Source organism: Gopherus flavomarginatus, chromosome 2 (assembly GCF_025201925.1).
Source record: "Gopherus flavomarginatus isolate rGopFla2 chromosome 2, rGopFla2.mat.asm, whole genome shotgun sequence".
NCBI lineage: Eukaryota > Metazoa > Chordata > Testudines > Testudinidae > Gopherus > Gopherus flavomarginatus.
This window is the reverse complement of record NC_066618.1, coordinates 9,601,373-9,624,157: the sequence shown is the minus strand read 5'-3', so window position 1 is coordinate 9,624,157 and position 22,785 is coordinate 9,601,373. Positions and strand designations below refer to the sequence as shown.

General features: G+C 44.4%; 1 protein-coding gene across 21 annotated transcripts in view; it reads right to left on the bottom strand.

The window, feature by feature from the left end:
• The window catches only part of SEC22C (SEC22 homolog C, vesicle trafficking protein), a 131,689-nt gene extending 109,303 nt beyond the window's left edge, over nucleotides 1–22,386 (bottom strand). For 4 of the 21 annotated variants that reach the window (XR_007772845.1, XM_050942791.1, XM_050942792.1 and 1 more), the window contains exons 1-4: nucleotides 6,079–13,006; nucleotides 5,075–5,330; nucleotides 3,055–3,264; nucleotides 678–841 (exon numbers count right to left, since the gene is read on the bottom strand). Coding sequence is in view for 20 of the 21 variants with exons in the window: in XM_050942791.1 (XP_050798748.1) it covers nucleotides 678–841; nucleotides 3,055–3,236 (346 nt within the window). In the remaining variant the exon portion in view is untranslated. Of the gene's footprint in view, nucleotides 1–677; nucleotides 842–3,054; nucleotides 3,265–3,888; nucleotides 3,975–5,074; nucleotides 5,331–6,078; nucleotides 13,277–13,560; nucleotides 13,788–16,361; nucleotides 16,756–16,933; nucleotides 17,156–19,710; nucleotides 19,889–22,198 lie in introns of those variants that run through there. The other 17 variants (XM_050942782.1, XM_050942783.1, XM_050942786.1 and 14 more) reach the window with 17 other exon arrangements.
• Nucleotides 22,387–22,785: the final 399 nt, after the last annotated feature.

Below are 22,785 nucleotides of genomic sequence, written 5' to 3'. Positions count from 1 at the left end.
AGAACTGCTGCATACTGTAGTTTCCCTTTAAGCATCTCTTTCTTCTAAGCAAGATCTGAAATCTCTTGTTCAGAACTGGACGTTAGTATATTAACCCATTTCACCACCCTACCCCTCACAGGGTATAGATATCTCACTAATGGAACTAATCCTACAAAGCTAATCATATTTTTCCAGAGATGTGATGTTTACAAGGGGCCCTAGTTGGTAGGTGAAAAAAAAAAAAAGCCATTTATTTATGTCAGGAATCACAGGTGAGAGGACACCTGTATGATCATGACATGCTACCGGAACCGAAGTTATGTGGGAAGTGAAACTGTCCACCACGCTGACCTGCATCATCTCACTGTTTTCTGTGCTGCTCACACAGTCTTGTCTTATACTTAGATTGTAAACATTTTGGGGCAGGGACTGTCTTTTTGTTCTGTTTTTGTACAGCACCTAGCACAACAGGGCCCAGGTCTACGACTAAGACTCCTAAGAAATATCACAATATACAGTTTCATATTATTATATAAATATTTTTCGTACACCCTTCTCCTGCCACATAAAGCCACCTTGTACGATCAAGAATTAGCATGGCTTCTTGTCATTACCAACCTGTCTGCTTGTTTAATTATTTCAAATATGATGCTCTGTACAAAGGATTCTAACAGTAAGAGAGTAAAACTACAAACCAAATTCAAGAAAAGCATAGGGTCTGGTAGCCAAGCTTATGCTCGTAGAGTCATATGAAGCAGAAAATTTCCACTGGAGCTCCTCCAGGAAACAAAATGCCATGATGGTTGGGCAACTGCTGGTGCAGATCCCCATGTAAGCGATGTCCCCAGAAGAATGAAAACTGAAAAGAAAACATCCATTTTAAAAATCACAATTAAGAAGTATTAGAGTTATGCTGGACATCAACTGTACGGTCTCTTAAAAATATATTTATCTTGGCTGCATTAGTTGGGAAAGTACTAAAAAAAAAAATCTGGTTTTCATCCCAGTTGTAGTTCTATTTAAAGAAAATATACCAATCTCTGTATACAGCAGCAATTTATTTATAGCCTTTATCCCTCATACCTGTTTATGGTCCCTTCCTCTATAAAGGGCACTAGATCTAAAGTTATACCGTCACCTGACAATGCTGAAGATTAAACATAACATGAAATTCATGCCCTGTTACACTGGCTTTGAAGAAAAAACAGTTAAAACTCTAATGTTCCTTTCTCAATTCATTCAATCTAAGTTCATAGCCCCCCTCCACGCCACAAAAATAATTATACACATACAATCACTTATAGTTCAGGTCTCCAATAATCAGCCCTTACAATCACTAACCAGGAGTGCAGTCTCAGATGGGAGCTCTGATCACTTAAATAAAATCCAACCAATTTAAAATTATACAAAATTAAACAATTCATTAATATTCCCTTTTGCAAATATCCAGAACGTGAGATTTATATTTTTCTTACAAATTAAAGCTATGCCTTTTCTAGCAATGGAAGCAGATGTTAGTCTACTATAGATTTTAGAAAATAAGCCACTGTGCATGAAATGAGAAAGCATTTTCCTGTAGAACCGGTTCCTCAATTTCTTGTCCATAATTTTTAAGACCCAACAATCTACAATTTAAGTTTTGTGAGGCAACATTTCTTGCTCCTGGCAGGGGAATTTTTGTGGTTCCTCAGGTCTTATTAAATTGGTAGATAACTAATTGCTAACACTGTGTGTGTCATGGCATATTTATCTGGAGGGGTTATGGGATCCTATTGGCAGGAGTCTCATCAGTTCTTCTACCACCAGTAGGATTTTCAGACATGACTATGGAAGTTGTGCGAGACTCCTACTGGAAATCCATTGTTGTAAGTCTGAGCCAAATGGTTGTGTTCACTGCGTGATTTCTGATCCTAGGAAGCACCTACATCCAGGCATAAAACAACTGGCACTATTTAAAAAAAGTGAATTTTCATCATATCAGTCTTGCTGTGTTAGGTAGGAATTGCATGGCTGAGGTGCAAATCAAAACAGTGGATAATCACAGGTCCCACCCAGAAACGTTGGTAGCAGTTTAAAATTCACACACATGGAGTGGGATTTTCATAAGTGCCTAAAGGAGATGGGCACAAAAAGATTGTTCCAATGGAGGAAGTGTAGTGAAAATAAATAAATATTGATCATTACGTAAACTAAGAGAACAACATATGGGCTGCAGAACAGAGAAAAGGAATTTTGTAATATGTGGATTACTAGGATCCTTGAAGTATTATTTCTCAGATATGGGCATTCACCAGTCTTGATGGCTCGCATGGGACAGACACAATGAAGAGGGCTTTCCTGTCCTCTAAGTTCTGTCCTGTATTGAGACCAAACAACTACCAGAAGCTAACTTTCATTCACGAATGACCTGGGCTGGTTCTTAAGCCTAAGAAAAAAGTAGCTTCCCATGATTCAATGGGAAGGGAATTTTGATTATCAACAGCCCTGAGTAGTCTTGCAGGTCAAGTTAAGTGGAATGAGGAAAAAAGCTGAGGAGCCTATTAAAACCATTTTAAAATCTAATGTAAAAAGTATACTGTGGTAGGATTATTTCTATTATAAATATTATTTCTGTCTTGACAAGATTACCTTTTCAAATGTACAATTTAATGGTAATACAATTCACATGACTGCGAATGAGGAACTTGAGATTAGAGAAAACTCATCTAGACATTATAGTGATGGCTGTTTTAGAAATGCTTAAGACAGAAAGAGTTTCATTCCCATAAAGAAGTGGGAACACCAACATGAAGGACAGGGAGGGGAGAAGAACTGCAGGTTGGAAGCAAAAAGATAGCAGGAGGAAATTAGTAGTAACGTTTATACAACAACATGATAATGCAAACACTCATTTTCACATAATACTGAAAGTTCATGTTACACCTGTAGCACATGTTCAAGTTGCAGTTATATAATAGGATGAAAACAAACAAAAAAACCCAACAAATATGATAGTCACCCCTTGAAGTTAAATTAATCCCAGCAGGATAAACAATTCTGTAAAATTAAGACCAAATGAATGTGGTAGCTTACTGTATGCTGAAGCCACGTCCTGCTGCTGTGCCTCGATCAGGATACTGTGCCAGAATTAAGGACAATGCCTTTAGTCTCTTCCTGCATTCCAGAAAGTCCTGGTTGAGATGAAAATCCGTGGAGGCTGAAAGTGGAAGTCCGTCCCTCACTCTCACCACACAAGCAAAGAGGATCATGGACATCCTCCACAAGAGTATTCATGAAGACAACCTGGGAATACATGTATTAAATTAAGATTGCATCTATTTACATAATAACCTACTACACAAGGATGTATTGTGGTCAAGAATAAATTTAACTCTTTCATTGCTGCTTCTCAACAATACTTCCTGTACTGCCATCATCTTTTAAAGATGATCTAAAAAGCGTGGGGTTTTGTTTTTCACTTTTTTTAAATTAGCATTGTCCCTTTTTCTGCTTCTTGCTGATGTATAATAATGACCAGAAAATGTTCTTTCCCTGAAAGAATTCACCAGTTTCTTCCTGATAGCTTTTTACTCTAGAAATCTCAGGAACATTGGGAGAGATATTAAAAGATAAAAATAGCACTTGTACATTTAACTCACACCAACTAGTTCTCATTTCCACTAGCCCTCCTGTCAGTTATTGAAAGGTACATCTATACCACAAATGATGGTGTGTTTGCGGTGCAGTTAGACATACTCACACCAGCTCGATTAAAGCTAGCATGGATAACAGTGGTAGTGAGGCCATGGTGGTGTGAGCTTCGACACAGGCTAGCCACCCCAGTACTGGCCTGCCAGGGATTCTAGATACACATTTGGGTTGCTATCCCTGGCCAGGGTCCATGCTGCCATCTTCACTACTACTCACACAAGCTAACTTAAAACCCATGTTGCAATCAGCCCTTAATCTGCACTGAAGACATATTCTTACTGTTGCAGACGAGTCCTAAATTCCTAATGTAAAAAAAAAAAACAGGAAATAAGTTTTATGTCCAAAAACTTTCAGTATTTTTTTATATATTATATAAAAATCAAAACAGGGGACAACCCTAATTCTTCTTACGGAAAGGGATTTGGGGATCATAGTGGACCACAAGCTAAATATGAGTCAACAGTGTAACACTGTTGCAAAAAAAGCAAAATAATTCCGGGATGTATTAGCAGGAGTACTGTAAGCAAGACACGAGAAGCAATTCTTCCGCTCTACTCCGCACTGATTAGGCCTCAGCTGGAGTATTATGTCCAGTTCTGGGTGCCATATTTCAGGAAAGATGCGGACAAATTGGAGAAAGTCCAGAGAAGAGCAACAAAAATGATTAAAGGTCTAGAAAACATGACCTATGAGGGAAAATTGAAAAAATTGGGGTTGTTTAGTATGGGGAAGAGAAGACTGAGAGGAATATATAATTTTCAAGTACATAAAAGGTGGTTATAAGGAGGCGGGAGAAAAATTGTTCTTAACCTCTGAGAACAGGACAAGAAGCAATGGGCTTAAATTGCAGCAAGGGCAGTTTAGGTTGGACATTAGGAAAAACTTCCTATAAGAGTGGTTAAGCACTGGAATGAATTGTCTAGGGCAGTGGTCCTGAATGCGGTGCCCGCGAGCGCCATAGCGCTCGTTGGGGCATCTATCTGCGCCTGTGTACTGGCCGGCGGACAAGCATCCACCAAAATGCCGCCGAAAAGCAGCAGCATCAAGAGGTGTTGCTGCCAAAATGCCGCTGATTTTTGGCGGGGACACCTCTTGACGTTGCCGCTTCTCAGCGGCACTTCAGCGGATGCCTGGCCACAGTCCTCAGTGGCTCGTCGTCCGGCGCCCACCAGACAAAAAATGTTGCAGACCACTGGTCTAGGGAGGTTATGGAATCTCCATCATTGGAGATTTCTAAGAACAGGTTGGACAAATACCTGTCAGGGATCATCTAGATAATGCTTAGTCCTGTCATGATTGCAGGGACTAGACTAGACAACCTCTCAAGGTCCCCTCCAGTCCAGTGATTTTACTGTACAAAGAGTCTGTCCTGAAGCAAACTAATTTTCGTAGGCAAGCATACCTCCTAGAATATTGGAGTATGCTGATCAGCTCACTGGCAAGCTTTTTCAGATGATCCATCGAGTTCTCTATTTCTGAGATGGTGTGTAAGTTGATGCCTTAGTCTTCTAGTATTTTTGCTTCTGAATTCTCACAGTACATTTTTGAGGGACATATCTGCTGTGCTTCTTGAATGTACCAGATACAGCTTGACACTTAATTGGCTTCCATGGGATATTAGGTGGCCTGCTAAGGAAGAACCATAGAACTGAAAGAAACTGAAAAGCAAAAAAAGGAAAAGAAACATTGTTCACTCATGTTTAGCTTGGGATCCACTATGACTCCCAGATCCCTTTCTGCAGCACTCCTTCCTAGTCAAAGCATATTAGCGTTCCCAGACATAAGGATCATCTAGTGTGAAATCAGAATTGTATATATTATGGACATCTAATGCCCAAATTTTATTTAAGCTTTGTTTTACAGTAAGGGTGGGGGGGAAGACACACACATTTCAGAGAACTTGAAGGTATTTTCTCCAATCAGTTCATATTAAAAAAAAATTACTTTGCATCGTAGGCAAAAGCAGTTAATGTGGCGAGGTAAATAAATTCTCAATCATGGTCAAAATTACACTGTATAACTATGAGGTTTGGTATGCTGAACTGGTCACCATATTAAAAAAGAGTAAGGCCCCTAATTATACACAATTCAATTTTTATTTTTATAAAACTAGACAACCAGAGGGAGCAAATCCTCCATTCTTAGAATAGTGCTGGCATTTGTGATACGATTATATTTATCAGAACTATGAAGTTGTGATATTATCTAATTAAAATATAACCATGCAAACCACTGTTGCTACCACTGCTATATAATTGCAGCAAATCTTATACAAATATAACTAATGGACAGAAAGGATTAAACAGCCTGCAGGCTGAATGACACCAAGCAGACCTTTAAAGACAAGTTAGAAATGTTAATTAGGGCCACTGCATCCTAAATAGGCGAGAACTTTGAAAGACTAACCTACGTTGTTAGACGTCAGCACGTGAGCTGATTTTCAGTGGCACTCACACTGCCTGGGTCCTGGCCACTGGTCCGGGGGGGCTCTGTATTTTAATTTAGTTTTAAATGAAGCTTCTTAAACATTTTAAAAACCTTATTTGCTTTACATAAAACAACAACAGTTTAGTTTAGTTATATATTATAGACTTACAGAAAGAGACCCAGAAACGTTAAAATGAATTACGGGCACGCGAAACCTTAAATCAGAGTGAATAAATGAAGACTAGGCACAGCACTTCCGAAAGGTTGCTAACCCCTGTGTTAAAAGTAATATTAATTGTGTGTATCTTAGATGCTACCCGTGTAATCTAGACAGTTCCTGTCTGTCACTATAACTACTGATTCAGAGATCAAAATGGAATATTAACATTTAGATGAATCTTTGGTAAAATAATGTCATTGTCTATATGTCTCTTTGAAGTTTGTGATAAGACTGCCTAATGGATAAGTTGTCCTATGTTAATTTGTGTAACTAATTACTGGTGGTGTTTAAGCAAAATGTTACATCAAAAGCCTATTGTTTATTAATCAGGACTACATGGTCAAGTGAATGCTAGAATACTGTATAAAAAGACCCTTTGGTCCTGATTCTGTCATCTCAGATCTGCTTAAGCTTCATCAGGGGAAGCTTGAGTCACAAGACTGAGGTCCCAATTATGCTGGTAGGTTCTGATTATGATATTTGGACATTAGACTATAACTTATGAACTGAATTCTAAAAGGAACTCTTAGCAATTACAAAGCTCACCATCTCTGCTATGAATCTGAACCTCAGCGACTGAACTCATGTCTGTATGTATATTGATCTTTTAATCATATTCTCGTTTTTTAATAAATTTTAGTTTAGTTAATAAAAATTGGCTGTAGCGTGTATTTGGGTAAGATCTGGAATATTCAATAACCTGGGAGGTAATGTGTCTGGTACTTTGGAATTGGTAGAACCTTTTCTTTTATATGATGAAATAAGATTGTCAGAAATCATCATATTTGACTTAGGTGCCTGGATGGAGGCCTGAGGCTGGATCACTTCAAGGGAACTGCATTGTCTGAACTTCTGAGTAACCAGCAAGGTAATAAAGAAGTTGTTTTATGCTGGCTTGGTAAATCTAAGTATTGGAATATCCACCAGCTTTTTGGGGTTTGTCTGCCCCATTCTTTGAGGTTCATCCTAACTGAGTGACCGCAGCTGGTCCCCATTGTGACCCTGGTGACAGTAAACAAAGAGAGCCACATAGGGCTTGCATGCTATTAAAAAAGAGAAAAATAGTCATTTGCTAAATTGAACGACACTACAAAAGTGTTACTGTTGAGCTTTTAAGATGGAGAGTAAAAAAAGGTAAAGCAGTTAATGTTTCTTGATACTATTTGTTTCACAGCTTGTGTTTAAAATAACTGATTTTGGGGGGGAAAAAAACCCCCAAACACTAAGCCCCAAAATAATTAGACTTCCATAAGCATCTATTTAACAATTACTCCCATTCCACTGATAAACAAGATATGTGAGAGTGAAACATCACACTGACCTTTCATCTGCTCTTGTAATATCAATGTTTAAAACAAACAGTGCACAAAATGCCCAGACTTTAACCTACTGAAAAAAATTTGTTGGTTCAGACGAAGTATAAATATTAGCATTGTTAACTTTCAACTAAGATCAGCTCCTCAAAACAGCAGAGTTCTCAGGTAGTGGGTGCTATTGCTAACAGATTAAGATGAATTTATCTATAACTGTTTCAGATCTATATAAAATTATGAATGGTATAGATGAGGTACACTGGACGCTTCTACTTACCCTCTTGTAATAGAAGAACAAGGGAACATTCAATTAAATGGAAAGGCAGCAAATTTAAAACATAAAAACAAAAATCCTTTTACACATCACATACACCGCTACCTCAATATTAACACCACTCGATAGAACACGAATTTGGACATAACACAGTAAAGCAGTGCTCCGGGGGGCGGGGGGCTGCACACTCCAGTGGATCAAAGCAAGTTCAATATAACACGGTTTCACCTATAACGCGGTAAGATTTTTTGGCTCCCAAGGACAGTGTGATATCGAGGTAGAGGTGTAATTAGCCCCTGGAACTCTTTGCCTCAACAAACCAGTGTTGCCAAGATTTTAGGATTCAAACAGGAATTAGACATTTGTATGGTAACGAGAATACGGATAGCTACGTTACCTAGAATAAACCACTTTTCATCATTTTCTAAGGAATTGTATACAACTTTTAAAAGCATCTACTCATGAGCAGAAGGCAGAGACATATTCTTGACTGATCTGGGGTTTTGTTAGAAATCTGGTAGGGACTGGATTAGAGGTCGGCACTAATGTCACCCCATAAAATACAGAGCAAACCTTAAAAAGATTTAACTCACAAGTTTGTTCCATGCTTCTGTCACACACAGAGAGGTCACAGCTTGTCATCAAAACACTGAAACACTTAGACCCACCTAAATCTCCAAACGAGGCTGAAAACTAGGCATGTTCTCTCCACCTACAAGACCAGCCTCAACACCCCATTCATTTTTCTGCTCTCACTTTTACCTGTGTTCATTTCATGCTGCCCCACAGGCATAGAATGCTTTCCAAAAACCTGTTTCCCAAGCCACCTCCCATCTGCTTACTTAAATTATCATGGCATGTATTCACTTGCAGGTGACATGATAAAGTTAGTTGTTAACAGAGATTAACGGACTCATCAGGATGTGTACCTGCCTGAGTAACTGCACGGTCTTATTACTCTAACCCTTGGCTACCTCTCCTCTTCCCCAGTCCCCTTTTCTGTCTATGATCGCTTGTCTGAATTTAGGCCCCAATCCAGCCACTGGATCTGTGTAGCAGACCCTTGCGCGTATGCAGAGCCTCTCTGAAGCCAACTACATTCAAAGATCCAGTTTCAAAATTGAAGCCTGGTAATACAATGTATTTGGGCCAGGGACAATGTCATTATTGTTTTTGTTTAACACCTATCATACATTCTGGTGCTCAAAATCAAGAAAGCAATAACCCGCTCACAGTATTTTCATTTATAGCACCTCACCACACTCTACTGAAACACATTTAATAAAAAATCTTGCCAGTCCAGTTATACTACCAGTATAGATGAGACATAACTTCACACACTTTTTTTAAAGGGACATTTCAACTAAGTAGGTGGGAACTTACATAAGACCTAAGGTACGTCAAATTTCAGCATGAATGAAATACACTCCTACATCTAATAATATTCCAGGGATATGCTTTTTAACCTAAGGCTCACATAAAGACTAGTCACTGTATTGTGTATGACTGAATTAGACATTTACTGTAGTATTATTGCACCTCCTTCATAGGTAAATTAGAGCTCTCATTTATAAAACAGGTCATACATTTTTCATTAAATTTTTTTCATATTTTGCAATTTAGAAAATGTATTCACCCAGAAGGCTCTGAGCACAGATGCAGACAAGCTGCCTGGGTGTCCTTTTAAGTAAAAAATTCCTCTATTGTTGAAAAAGTTTGTCTTTGTTTAGTCAAAATGGGAGGTTGGTAGCACTCAGGAAGCTGGAGTGTCCTGACTCGAGTATCTGTTCTCCTTCTCATTGCTCATTTGAGTCACCTTTTACCTATGAAAAAGTTGCATTAAGGCCAATTTCAGCCCAATGACTTACTAACTTCCCGTTACTGCCCCAAGTTCTGCCCTTCGCCAGACCTACACAATCCCACTGAGGATTGTGGGAGAGCTGGTAAAGTCACATCAGTGCTCAGGAAAGCTTTAGAGGAAGTTGAGGTTTTTTGACTGTGCATTTGATTAAAATTTGTGTTTGGCTACATGTAATACACCTTTGATCTCGTTTTGAAATGGACCAAATACCAACAGCTTCCACTGACTGCAGAGGGAGCTGGGGCTGCTCAAAACCTCTTTAGGTCTATTAGGCACAGAACAGTCTAAACAAACAAAGGAAGTATACAGCTTCATCAGCATTTAACAGAGCTGCAGATCACATGCTGATATTCTGCCTCAGGCAATGAAAAATAAAAATAAAGGGGATGAGAGTGTGTATGGGTGGAAGCTGGAGCGAGGCCTTTGTCTTTTCTGTGGAAGCAGGTATTCTGGATGGATTGTAACCCCCCATGTCTGAAGAATCTGTCTTTCCTTACTATATATAGCAGTGTTGTCAGAGTGTATAACTGTAGTCAGGTCAGTCCCCAGATATGAGAGAGACAAGGTGGGTGAGGTAATATCTTTTATTGGACCAGCTTCTCTTGTTGTGAGAGACAAGCTTTTGAGCCACACAGAGCTCTTCTTCAAGTCTAGGAAAGGAACTCCCAGCGTCATGGTGAAAGACAAGGTGGAACAGATTGCTTAGCACATAGATAGCATAAATGCACAACAAAACCAATGACATACCTCAATGATGCCTGTCCTGAGGTTGAAAGTAACCTAAAATCCCTTATAGATTTCCACTACAACTTCAACAATCACGATCCATCCTTTAAACCAGTGGCTCTCAGAGTTCCGAGGCCCCCGGGGAGCTGCGAACAGGTTTCAGGGGGGCTGCCAACCAGGGGCAGCATTAGACTCGCTAGAGCCCAGGGTAAAAAGCCAAAGCCCCACTGCATAGAGTTGAAGCCTGGATCCTGAGCCCCACCACTTGGGGATGAAGCCAAAGCCTGAGCAATATAGTTTCGCAGGGGCCCTGGGGCATGAGGCCCCAGGCAATTGCCCTGCTTGCTAAACCCTAACACCAGCCCTGGCTTTTATATGCAGAAAACCAGTTATTGTGGCACAGGTGGGCCATGGAGTTTTTATAGCATGTTGAGGGGGCATCAGAAAGAAAAAACATTGAGAAACCCTGCTTTAAACTCTCTCTGGAACAATCCCACACTAGCTTCAGCTTCCTGGACACCACAATCACCTTCAGTCATGGAACCCTGCAGACAACCATATACATGAAACACAGGGATTACCACACCTAACTTCACAGAGCCAATAAACACCCCAAATACACTGAGAAATCTGTTCTCTACAGACAAACACTTGGATGCCACAGAATCTGAGATATATACCTTAACACATTTAAAACCGTCTTCACCAAACAAGGATAGTCCGCCAAAGAAGTAGATTGCATCGTACAATAGGCCACCCAAATACCCTTAACAAATCTGCTTCAATACAGAAATAAACCCTCCTGACTCCTCACCGCTTGTTATCACCTACCACTACCAGACACTGGAACCCACACAGGCTATCATCAAACTACCCCCAGCCATATTCAATAGGGACCCCATCCTGAAAGATAGCTTTCCTGAACCCCCTTTTCCGGCCTTCAAACAACCCACAACCTCGCCAAGCTCATCACCAGAAGCAAGCTCCCCACAGACCAGGAAACATCAACTCAAAGCAAACCTGCAGACATCTCCACTGCTAAGATAATCAACACCCCCCACAACACATCTTTCAAGATCAATGGATCCTACACATGCCAATCACAACATGTGGTATACCTCATCCAGTGCGCTCAATTCCCCAGTAACTACGTGGGTGAAACCAGACGACCACTACACTCTCAACTGAGCTGACACAGGAAAATGATAAAAGTCAAACACCCTATCACCTGTGGGTGAACACTTTTCATAAAGTGATCAATATCTGACTATCAGTCCTTACCCTTAAAGGAAACCAGTGCAAGAGCCTGGGAGCTTAAATTCATTACTTTGCTAAACAGCAAAAATCACAGACTGAACACAGACACTGGATTTATGGCTTATTTTACAACAATCTGTAACCCATAAAAACTCCTCTTTTTTTTTTTGGTCCTATGACTGCAGAGGTGTTAACAGACCTCTCTACCTTGAATGGTCCCTTACAATAAGAGGCATCTTTGTGGCACCTTAGAAATGTGGGTTGCTTTACCAAGTGTTAAGTCGGTCATAAGCCCACATCCTTTCATGTATTTATACCTGTTCCTGTATCTTTTACTTCATAAATCTGATGAAGTGGGTTCTAGCCCACGAAAGCTTATACCCAACTAAATTTGTTAGTCTTCAAGATGCCACAAAAAGACTCGTTTTTTTGCTGATACAGACTAACACAGCTACCACTCAAACCTGTCACCTTACAATATGTGCTAACTACTCATGTTAACAATATGTTCCACTGTGCATTTTGCTGTGCCACTTTGAGTTCCTTTCCCAGACCTAAAGAGTTCTGTGTGGCTCAGATGCTGGTTAACCTCACCACAGAAATTGGTTCAATAAAAGATATTCCCTCACCCACCTTGTCTCTCTAACATCATTATAGTTTTTCATGCAAATAGAGTCTTGTTGACCTGAATTACCTAAGGAGCAGTCTCCAAAAGCATCCAGCAACGACACCTATTGGCCCTTCAATTGCCCACTTTTCCAAAATCACACCTACACTGTGAACAATTAGAACAAAAATTGTTCTTAGAGCATAGGAAGAGCTAAATTCCAGACCTAGCAGGATTTTTGCAATTTGGGAGCACAATACAATCCCATCCACAAACCACATCTTCAAGGCATCAGGGGCACATAGTGCTACTTCCAAGTGTCCCAACACAGTTGTTTTTATAACCAGTAGTCAACAGGCAGACTGCAGGCCAAATGCAGACCCCCAGACACTGCTGAATGGACCCCGAAATCAATTAAGTTATCATTTTTTTAATTATTAATTATTATTTTCTCTGGAGTCTGGACTTTGACAAAAAATATAGACAAGAGTTAGTGCCTAACACATCACCCTCCCGTAACCAGCTTTTTCTCCAGCAGCGAGCTGCCAACAAGGGCATCTCCTCCATGCACATCCACTCAGCAGTGTTGCCAACTCTCATGATTTTGTCACGAGCCTCACGATAACGGTTTTCCTTAAAGCCCCAGCTCCTGGAATCAAGTGGATATCTGATTTCAGACTTCATTCCTAGAGGAAAAAGTAAGTTTCTAGCCCTCATGGCTGTGGAGAAAGCTTCAAAATGTGACCTCAGGGCACCCTAAAGGTTCAAAATGCAGAAGGCAAATAAAAACACCAAACCTATTGTTTTTACATAAAATCATGAGATTAAAGTCAATCTCATGATTTTCTGTGAGAATGACTCATGAATTTTGAAGATTTGGGGTTGGGATTGACAGTACAGGCTCTGTATCCACCTCACCCTCTTCAGCCCCACACCAGCCTCCCCCCTAGCCTGCCTGCCCCCCCCGCCCTCCTCAGCCTCCCCCTGCGCCTGCCCCCCCCCCCACAGCCTGACCCTCATCCACTTCAGCCCCACACCAGCCTCCCCCTTTGTCTGCCCCCCCACAGCCTGACCCTCACCCACTTCAGCCTCGCCCCTAGCCTGCCCCCTGCCCTCCTCAGCTGCCCCCCCAGTCTCCCCGTCCACCCGCCTCCTCAGCCTGCCCCCACCGCGCTGGCGGCTGAAGGGCTCTTCGGCTCTTACCGTCCCCACCACGGGCCCTGTCACAACCACCAGGAGGCGGCCCCACAACAAACTATCCCCCCGCTCCCTCCTACCGAGACGGCGGCTAGAGAGTCCCCACCCCGGAGCATGCCGGGAACGGGGAGGGGGCAGGTGAGTCCTCCTCTGGAGGCCTGTCTCTTAAAGGGCCAGGCCCCGAAGCGCCTCTGCCAAGAAGCGCTCCCTGGCCCAAGGGTTTCGAGCTCAGCCCGCCCGGGACTCCCGAGCCCCGCCTCTCCCGGGCCGCGCCTCCCGAGCCAATCCGCCGCGGCTGCCTGATCTCTTCGGGCAGCTTCCTCAGCAAAGGGCAATGGAGCTGGGAGCCCCTGGCCCAGCCCAGGATCGGCCCCTTCCGCAGCTGCTCCCAACGTTCAGAGCCTGAGGCCAGAGCCTGCTGGGATTTAGGCGCCCAACTCCCCCCCCCGCCCGCTCCCTGGGACCGGACCGAGGCACCCAACTCCCCCCCCCCCGCCCGTTCCCCGGGGCCGGGCCGAGGCGCCCAACTCCCCCCCCCGCGCATTTCCCGGGGCCGGGCCGAGGCGCCCAACTCCCCCCCCGCCCGTTCCCCGGGGCCGGGCCGAGGCGCCCAACTCCCCCCCCGCGCGTTCCCCGGGGCCGGACCGAGGCGCCCAACTCCCCCCCCCGCCCGTTCCCCGGGGCCGGGCCGAGGCGCCCAACTCCCCCCCCCCCCGCGCGTTCCCCGGGGCCGGGCCGAGGCGCCCAACTCCCCCCCCCCCCGCGCGCGTTCCCCGGGGCCGGGCCGAGGCGCCCAATTCCCCCCCCCCCCCCCGCGCGTTCCCCGGGGCCGGGCCGAGGCGCCCAACTCCCCCCCCCCCGCCCGGTCCCCAAGGCCAGGTCGAGGCCCCCAACTCTCCCCCCCCCGCGCGTTCCCCGGGGCCGGGCCGAGGCGCCCAACTCCCCCCCCCCCGCCGCCCGTTCCCCAGAGCCAGGCCCAGGCACCCTACTCCCCCCCCGCCCGTTCCCCGGGGCCAGGCTGAGGCGCCCAACTTCCGCACCACCACCCCCGTTCCCCCTACCAGGGCGCCCAACTCTTTGAAAACTCATGGTGAATGGGAGAGGTCCCAGATGACTGGAAAAAGGCTAATGTAGTGCCCATCTTTAAAAAAGGGAAGCAGGAGGATCCGGGGAACTACAGGCCAGTCAGCCTCACCTCAGTCCCTGGAAAAATCATGGAGCAGGTCCTCAAGGAATCAATTCTGAAGCACTTAGAGAAGAGGAAAGTGATCAGGAACAGTCAGCATGGATTCACCAAGGGCAAGTCATGCCTGACTAACCTAATTGCCTTCTATGAGGAGATAACTGGGTCTGTGGATGAGGGGAAAGCAGTGGACGTGTTATTCCTTGACTTTAGCAAAGCTTTTGATAGGGTCTCCCACAGTATTCTTGCCAGCAAGTTAAAAAACTATGGGCTGGATGAATGAACTAAAAGGTGGATAGAAAGCTGGCTAGATCGTCGGGCTCAATGGGTAGCACTCAACGGCTCCATGTCTAGTTGGCAGCCAGTTTCAAGCGGAGTGCCCCAAGGATCTGTCCTGGGGCCAGTTTTGTTCAATATCTTCATTAATGATCTGGGAGGAATGGTAGATATGCTGGAGGTAGGGATAGGATACAGAGGGACCTAGACAAATTAGAGGATTGGGCCAAAAGAAAACTGATGAGGTTCAATAAGGACAAGTGCAGAGTCCTGCACTTAGGACAGAAGAATCCCATTCACTGTTATAGACTAGGGACCAAATGGCTAGGCAGCAGTTCTGCAGAAAAGGACCTACGGGTTACAGTGGACGAGAAGCTAGATATGAGTCGATAGTGTGCCCTTGTTGGCAAGAAGGCTAACGGAATTTTAGGCTGTATGAGTAGGGGTATTGCCAGCAGATCGAGGGACATGATCATTCCCCTCTATTTGACATTGGTGAGGCCTCATTTGGAGTACTGTGTCCAGTTTTGGGCCCCACACTACAAGAAGGATGTGGAAAAATTGGAAAGAGTCCAGTGGAGGGCAACAAAAATGATTAGGGGGCTGTAGCACATGACTTATGAGGAGAGGCTGAGGGAACTGGGATTGTTTATTCTGCAGAAGAGAGGAATGAGGGGGGATTTGATAGCTGCTTTCAGCTACCTAAAGGGGGGTTCCAAAGAGGATGGATCTAGACTGTTCTCAGTGGCAGCAGATGACAGAACAAGGAGTAATGGTCTCAAGTTGCAGTGGGGGAGGTTTAGGTTGGATATTAGGAAAAAAAATTTCACTAGGAGGGTGGTGTAGCACTGGAATGGGTTACCTAGGGAGGTGGTGGAATCTCCTTCCCTAGAGGTTTTTAAGGTCAGGCTTGACAAAGCCCTGGCTGGGATGATTTAGTTGGGGATTGGTCCTGCTTTGAGCAGGGGGTTGGACTTGATGATCTCCTGAGGTCCCTTCCAAACCTGATATTCTATGATTCTATGAACTCCCCCCCCCACCCCCTGCCCATTCCCCGGGGCCGTGCCGAGGCACCCAACTCCCCCACCGCCTGTTCCCTGGGGGCCTTTCCAAGGCACCCAACTCCCCCACCGCCTGTTCCCCTGGGGACTTGCCTAGGCACCTAACTCTCCCACTGTCTGTGCCCCTGGGGTCTCCCCTTGACAAAATCCATAAGCTCAGGGAGCCTCTCTTGCAAGGACAGCACATTACCATGGGAGGCTATCCCTTCCCACTCAGCCCTAATCAAGTCCAGGGGTCCCCTCACTCTCCTACCATACGGTTCGAAAGGGGAGAACCCTGTACATACCTAGGGCACTTCCCTATAAATGAACAGCAGGTAGGTAAGCATTTGCTCCAGTCCTGGGGATGCTGATCCATAGAAGTCCTCAGTGTCATTTTCAGGGTCCCATTAAATCTGGCCATCAGCTCATTGGACTGAGGGTAGTGGAGTCAGGTGCCTAAAAATCTGTGAGAGCTGGAGCCGGACTTCTTAAGGGGTGACTTTTTCCACATTCGATCTCAGGTGAATAATTCAGGAAAGGTTTCAGCAAAATTGGTTCAATTATTATTTGAGTTACATATGCCTGAAAATACGCTTCAACATTAGTGGTGTGCTCCATCAGATATTCCAGGCATGGAGAAATCAAACATCGTTGAAGGAGGAAACGTCACGTGACTTGGTCCTTAGATCACAATGAGATCTGAGGAATAAGCATGATTTGAATGAAAGTAAAACTAATTTTTAAAGCTGTGTCTATTTAAAATGGTAAAATTATTTCATACACACAAAATAAAATTTTGCATTCAGGACTATTTGGTGGGGTGAGTCTAAAATTCTAGCAAATCTCATGCTTACATAATATTATTTTAATGTATTACCTTACTGCATAGGAGGACTAGTCGTGGATCGGGACTGCTAGGTGCTGTCCAGATAGCTTTAGGAAACAAAGTTCCCAAAGAAGTCAAGCTGGCTTATTGAGTCAGGCCACAAACCCCAAAACTGTGGCATTTACTATGGTCAGGCTATTTAAAAATCAGAGAAAAATGGCATAGGAAATATCTGCCACCATGTTGAGCAGCTGATGATCCCATATTCTGTAGCTGTGGAAGAAGAATTAAAGAGTGGCTAAACAGCATCATCAGAGGCCATCCAGCAGCTAAGATTAAAAGCTGAGCTGTTAGCTTTATCTTATTGCTGACAAGCGCATTGTGTTATTGATAGAAAAAGATCAAGACATAGTATCATGGACTATGGCCTTAGTCTTCATAAACTAATCAGAGTAAGATTGGATCAGTGCTTGAAGGGGAGAGATCAAAAGAAAGACTGGGTGTTCAAGGAAACTGGTAGGGTTTCAGCAGGTACAGTAGTACTTTTCCCTGTGAATCAACACCGAACCAGTTGCAGAACATTGTGGTAAGGACACTCATGGGATGTGTAAAACTCCGTTCTCGATCATTTGTGGTAATTAAAGATTCCAAGGCAATTTTTGCTAGAGCTTTGTTGTTTGCTCTGATATACTGGACAATTTCCAATTTCTGAGGGGACCTGGTTATAATAAGATTGTTTTAACCATGTCAGAGGAACAAATTGAATCTTCTAATGCAGACCCAACTTTATTATATTTTAAGCATATCCCTGAATCAGATAAGAACTAGAGCTATGTAAATAATGATTTTTTTGTTTGCTGGCAATTCAAAAAAATGGTTTGGGTCAACGTGAACACAATTTTTTAGGAATTTTTGGCAAATTGAAAAAAAATTAAAAGTCATTTTGGGTCACAGGCATTTTGTTCATTTTTGAGTGTGGGTTTTTTTTGACATTTTTATGGTTTTTAAAAAAGGAAAATGGAAGGAAAATCCAAAACAAAAAGTGGTTTTGACCCAAAAAATCCAAGCATTGTTTTAAAAATGTCAAAATGACATGTTTTGACTGTAGGGAGGAAAATAAGATGAACAATTCAGTGAAATGGACACAAATTCATGAAACATTTCGGTGTTGCCAACCCTCATTTTTTGCACCCCAAAAAGTTTTGGATGAAAAACTTCCTCCAGCTCTAACTAGAACTTTGTGCAGGTCAGAAAGTTTCCCCCAGGGTCTCTTGGACAATGACAGGGATGTGGTGGCCAATGCCCCCAACTGTAGCATATCCTACTTCAATCCTATATCAGGACCAGGGGGCCAGAGAAGCAGAGGCAGTCATTGAGGTCTTTGATAGAAGATCTGTCATCATCAGAGAAGTGTCTAGACTTGGACTCAAAGGCAAAACATTCTGGCCACATCTTGCTCTTCTTGGGGCAGGAAGTCTGCAAGGCAGTTGGAACTAACAGATCCAAAGTGCTACAGGCTGCATCAGGTAAATTCTTCATGTGGCAATTCTTCATGGGTGTCAAATACAAAAAAATCCCTGAAGATGACAAAACAAGCCCTTTTAGATGGGGCTTTAGTGACTTTTTGGCTTATAAAAATTGCCTCCTTACATTCATTGGTGCTGCTTAAATGAGACCATTTAAAGAACAAATTGAATAACCCCTATAAGTGAATGTGATATTGTGAAAAATAATGTGGCTTTATTCCCTGACTGATAATGACAACGTAAAATATTAGAAATAATCTTACTCTCTTGAAGTCAGTGGACAGGATCAAAGTCCCTACTCAAGTCAATCCTTGCTCAGGCAATACTCTTATTGATACCAGTGGGCCAAACCCTGAGAACTATTGGGTATCTGTGACCAGGACCGGCGCCAGGGTTTCTTGCGCCTTAGGCGCACAGCCATTTCGCCGCCCCCCGCATTGATCCCGTGGCTCCGGTGGAGCTGCAGCAAGCATTCCTGTGGAGGGTCCATTGGTCCGTGGCTCCGGTGGACCTGTCGCAGGCAAGCCTGCAGGAGGTCCACCGGAGCCGCAGGAGCAGCCGACCATCCGCAGGAATGCTTGCTGCAGCTCCACCAGCACCGCCTGCTGCCCCCTCGGCAAAATTTCGCCCCCTCAATAATCCTGGCGCCCTAGGCAATTGCCTAGGCTGCCTAAATGGTAGCGCCGGCCCTGCCTGTGACTCTCACTGGGAGTAATGAAAGAGGCAGGTGCTCAGGAGCTCCCTGGATTTGTACCCTGCTGGGAGGTTTACACAAGTCCGGGCTGAGTAAAAACTGTAAAATAATATGAACTTGGGTTGTTGAATTTGAGCTAATGAATAATTATTATCGAAGTGTTGACAGACACTGTCTGTGATTAAAGAAAAATCTGCTGTTGCCAGTTTTAATTGATACCAACTTTGGCAGTCACCGTGTGCACCAAGTAATCATTGGTTGACAACCATCCTCCCAGTGATGTTCTGACAACTCTCATTTCCACATCAAACATGTCACCCCAATGGGCCAACTTCAGCCCTGGTTTACAGTCTGAAAGCAACTAATTTCCATCTTTTTTCTTTTCCCCCCTCATCCTTTGATTTACAAAGAGACAATACTGACCTTAGAAAAATGTATGCAATAGCTCTCCCTTACACCAGTGTGTCAACCCTATTCCAAACTTCCAGCTCTTTTATCCAGGTACAACGCAATTGAATTCCCAGAAGAAGCAACAGAGCATGCAAAGTATTTTGCACATGGTTTTCTAAAATGGTACAACAATGCTTTTGTGTATGAGAGAGAAGTACCTCAGTAGGCCAAATCTTTCAGAGTGACACCCACTTCCATCAAGGCTGAATTTTGCCCGAAGTGTTTCCAAGTCTGTGTTTACCTATTGCATTGGACATTATTAATGTGGATTATTTGCCTGGCTCAGGCAGTCTTCTTCAGTGCACTACATTAGCCTTTAACATGATTGTTTCCCATCTGCCAACATCAAACAGAAATGAACAGACATTTATAATATGTTGTATATATTTTATTCTATCATAGAGGTTAGTTAGGAATCTGAGAGTACCCCAAAAAGCAAGACTCAACTGCAGACGCATAAGTGCTGACAATATAATAGGTAGCAGCATTCCCTGCTGTGAATCCATGCTAAATCAATGCCCCAGGGAGATGTTAGAGGGCGCAGTGCTGCTGGAAATGGCATGTGTTTGGATGAAAACTTAAAACCAATGTCCTGATCACTTGTGGTCATTGAAGATCACACAGCACTTTATTCCAAAAGAGAGATGTTAACACAATGCCCTTGTCATAGTTTAGCTTGGGGTTGCACTCTTCCTAAAACATGACTGTTTCAACTGGCTATAGCATTCTTCGTTTTCAGTTCTAAGCTATGTATAATGTACTGTGCTCCATTACCAGTAACTGCATTTCAATTTTGTTTTGTTTTGTTTTAATATTGCTTACACATTTGGCATCCAAAACAGAAACATGTAAGGAGTAACCCTGCAGTTTTACAAAATCAAAATGACATTGCCCATTTAACTCCATTTTATGTTACTTGACACAACATTATACCAAACACACATTTGAGATCTTCTTTTTTCTACAGCCTTTTCAACAATTTTATACTTTCGAGCAAGCATACCTTTTACAGTCTAGTTCACCAGTCTATTTGGTATAGTGTGCCTTGATTAGTTTGTATTTTCATATCACAATCTGTATCATTTCACTTTATTTTCCCCAAATTTGGCAATGTTAATCTAGGGTAAATCATAAAGGTTTTAGTTATCTGAGAGTGCCATTGATATTGTTTCAAGTATCAGGGGTAGCCGTGTTAGTCTGGATCTGTAAAAGCAGCAAAGACATCTGACGAAGTGGGTATTCACCCACGAAAGCTCATGCTCCAAAACGTCTGTTAGTCTATAAGGTGCCACAGGACTCATTATTGATATTGTTTGTACTGGAAATGAGTTATATCTTCACGAGTACATTACATTCCTTAGTCCATAGGCCCAGTTATTTATTACTACATTACCCTTTTTCTTTTGATACCAACATATGTGTTGGTTTATTTTATATAATTCCCACCAACCCTTTTTTTAAAATTGTAAATTTATGGTGAGGTTACCTCCTTTTTACTCCAAATTTCAATTTCCTTCTGTGGTTAAGGTGCCCTGTTCTTACTGGGCTCCTATTATTCGTTTCTATTTCACTTCCGGTATTCATCATAATCCATTTCCTTCTGGTACCTATTCCATAGAGCCCTGTTTTATTTTCCAAGGTGCTGGCATATATTACCTGGTCCACTTATTGTTGTGAGTGAGTCTATGCGAGTTTTGACTGTTCTGCATAAATACTGTGTGGTGCCTTAGTTTTCCTGAGTGTTGCACCAATGCTTAGGTGGTAGGAACAAGGGCACGTGACCCACTAAGACCTTTGAGGGCAGGTACAGTTCTCCAGTTGCCTGTACGTAAGCTATAGAAGGTGCTCTTCATAATCTAAAACCTAGGATGGGGGATGCAACCAGGTGCCACTTTGACCAGGAATTGAGCAAAAGACCAGGAGGAGGAGCAATGGGTGTGTTGGAAGTCAGGTCGCTAGAAGCTAGTCAGTCTGTGGTTGGGAAAGAGGTGGGGAGTCCAAGATGGATTTGCTAAAAGTTACCAATTCCCTTGCCACCAAGTCTGTTCCACATTGTGTGCCTGTTAAGTAATAAACCCTCCGTTTTACGGTGTTGGCTGAAAGAGCTGACTAGTCAGTTGAAGCACAGGGCCTGTTGGCTTCCCCAGGAGCCACGCCCAGGCAGACTCACTGCAGGGGTGCCAAGTGCCCCAAGATCAATGTAGTAGAGCGCAGCTGGGGCTCGACCCTCCTTGAGGGGGGAGGGGAGCCACACCAGCTTGCCTCACTCCTGCCTCGGGCCCATCCCTTGCTGCGGGGTTGAGCACGAGAGAATAGTATATAAATACGCCCCGGCCCTTGGGCGGGGCAGGGCAACACACACAGTCTATGCTCAGGCCTTTCAGCAGGGGCTGAGCAACAAGGTAGCTGAGACAGCCTCCTCAGGCCAGGGAGGAGGGGGAGTCTGCCACCCTTGGAGGGGTGGCAGGGGGAACGCAGGCCCTCCCACTCCACTGCATTCCAGCCTGGGGCCCTAGCAGCGGTTAACGCTGCTGACGGTCAGTGGGGAGTCCTGACCGAAACACATGACATCGGCTCAGGTGAGCCTGCAGCCTGACTGGGGTCGGCTGCCCCTGGGCCACTTCCAACCTCCCACTCGCTGGGTACCTGCCCTCTGCCAGCGTCGTCCGGGGCGTCCCAGACCATGGGTTCCTCAGGGTGTCCGCCATCGGGAGGTCCAGTCCACTCCTCGGGGTACCGGGCGTCGGGAGGTCCAGTCCACTCCTCGGGGTACCGGGCATCGGGAGGTCCAGTCCACTCCTCGGGGTACCGGGCGTCGGGAGGTCCGGTCCACTCCTCCACAGGCCGAGCGTCGGACCACTCAGTGGGTTCCTCTGAGTGCTGGCCCCAGGGGAAGTCAGGCCAGTACCCCTCTGGGCACGGGGTAGGCCGGGCCCAGTGGGAGCTCGGGCCCTAGCGTCTGCTCTCTCTGGCTGCCTCCCTCTAACTGAGCCCTGGGGCTGGGCTTTTATACTTCCTGTCCCGCCCCTTGACTTCTGGGGGGTGGGGACAGGCGGCGGTGGCCTTGGACTTCCTGTCCCACCCCTTGACTTCCGGGAGGCAGGGACAGGCGGCAGGGGCTCTGCCCACGGCCGCACCCTTTCTGGCCTGTTCTCTTCAGGAGCGCGGGGGAGTGAGGCCCCTTCGCTACAGTCAGACACAGGAACAAGGGCACTTAGGCTTTTTTGCCCCGG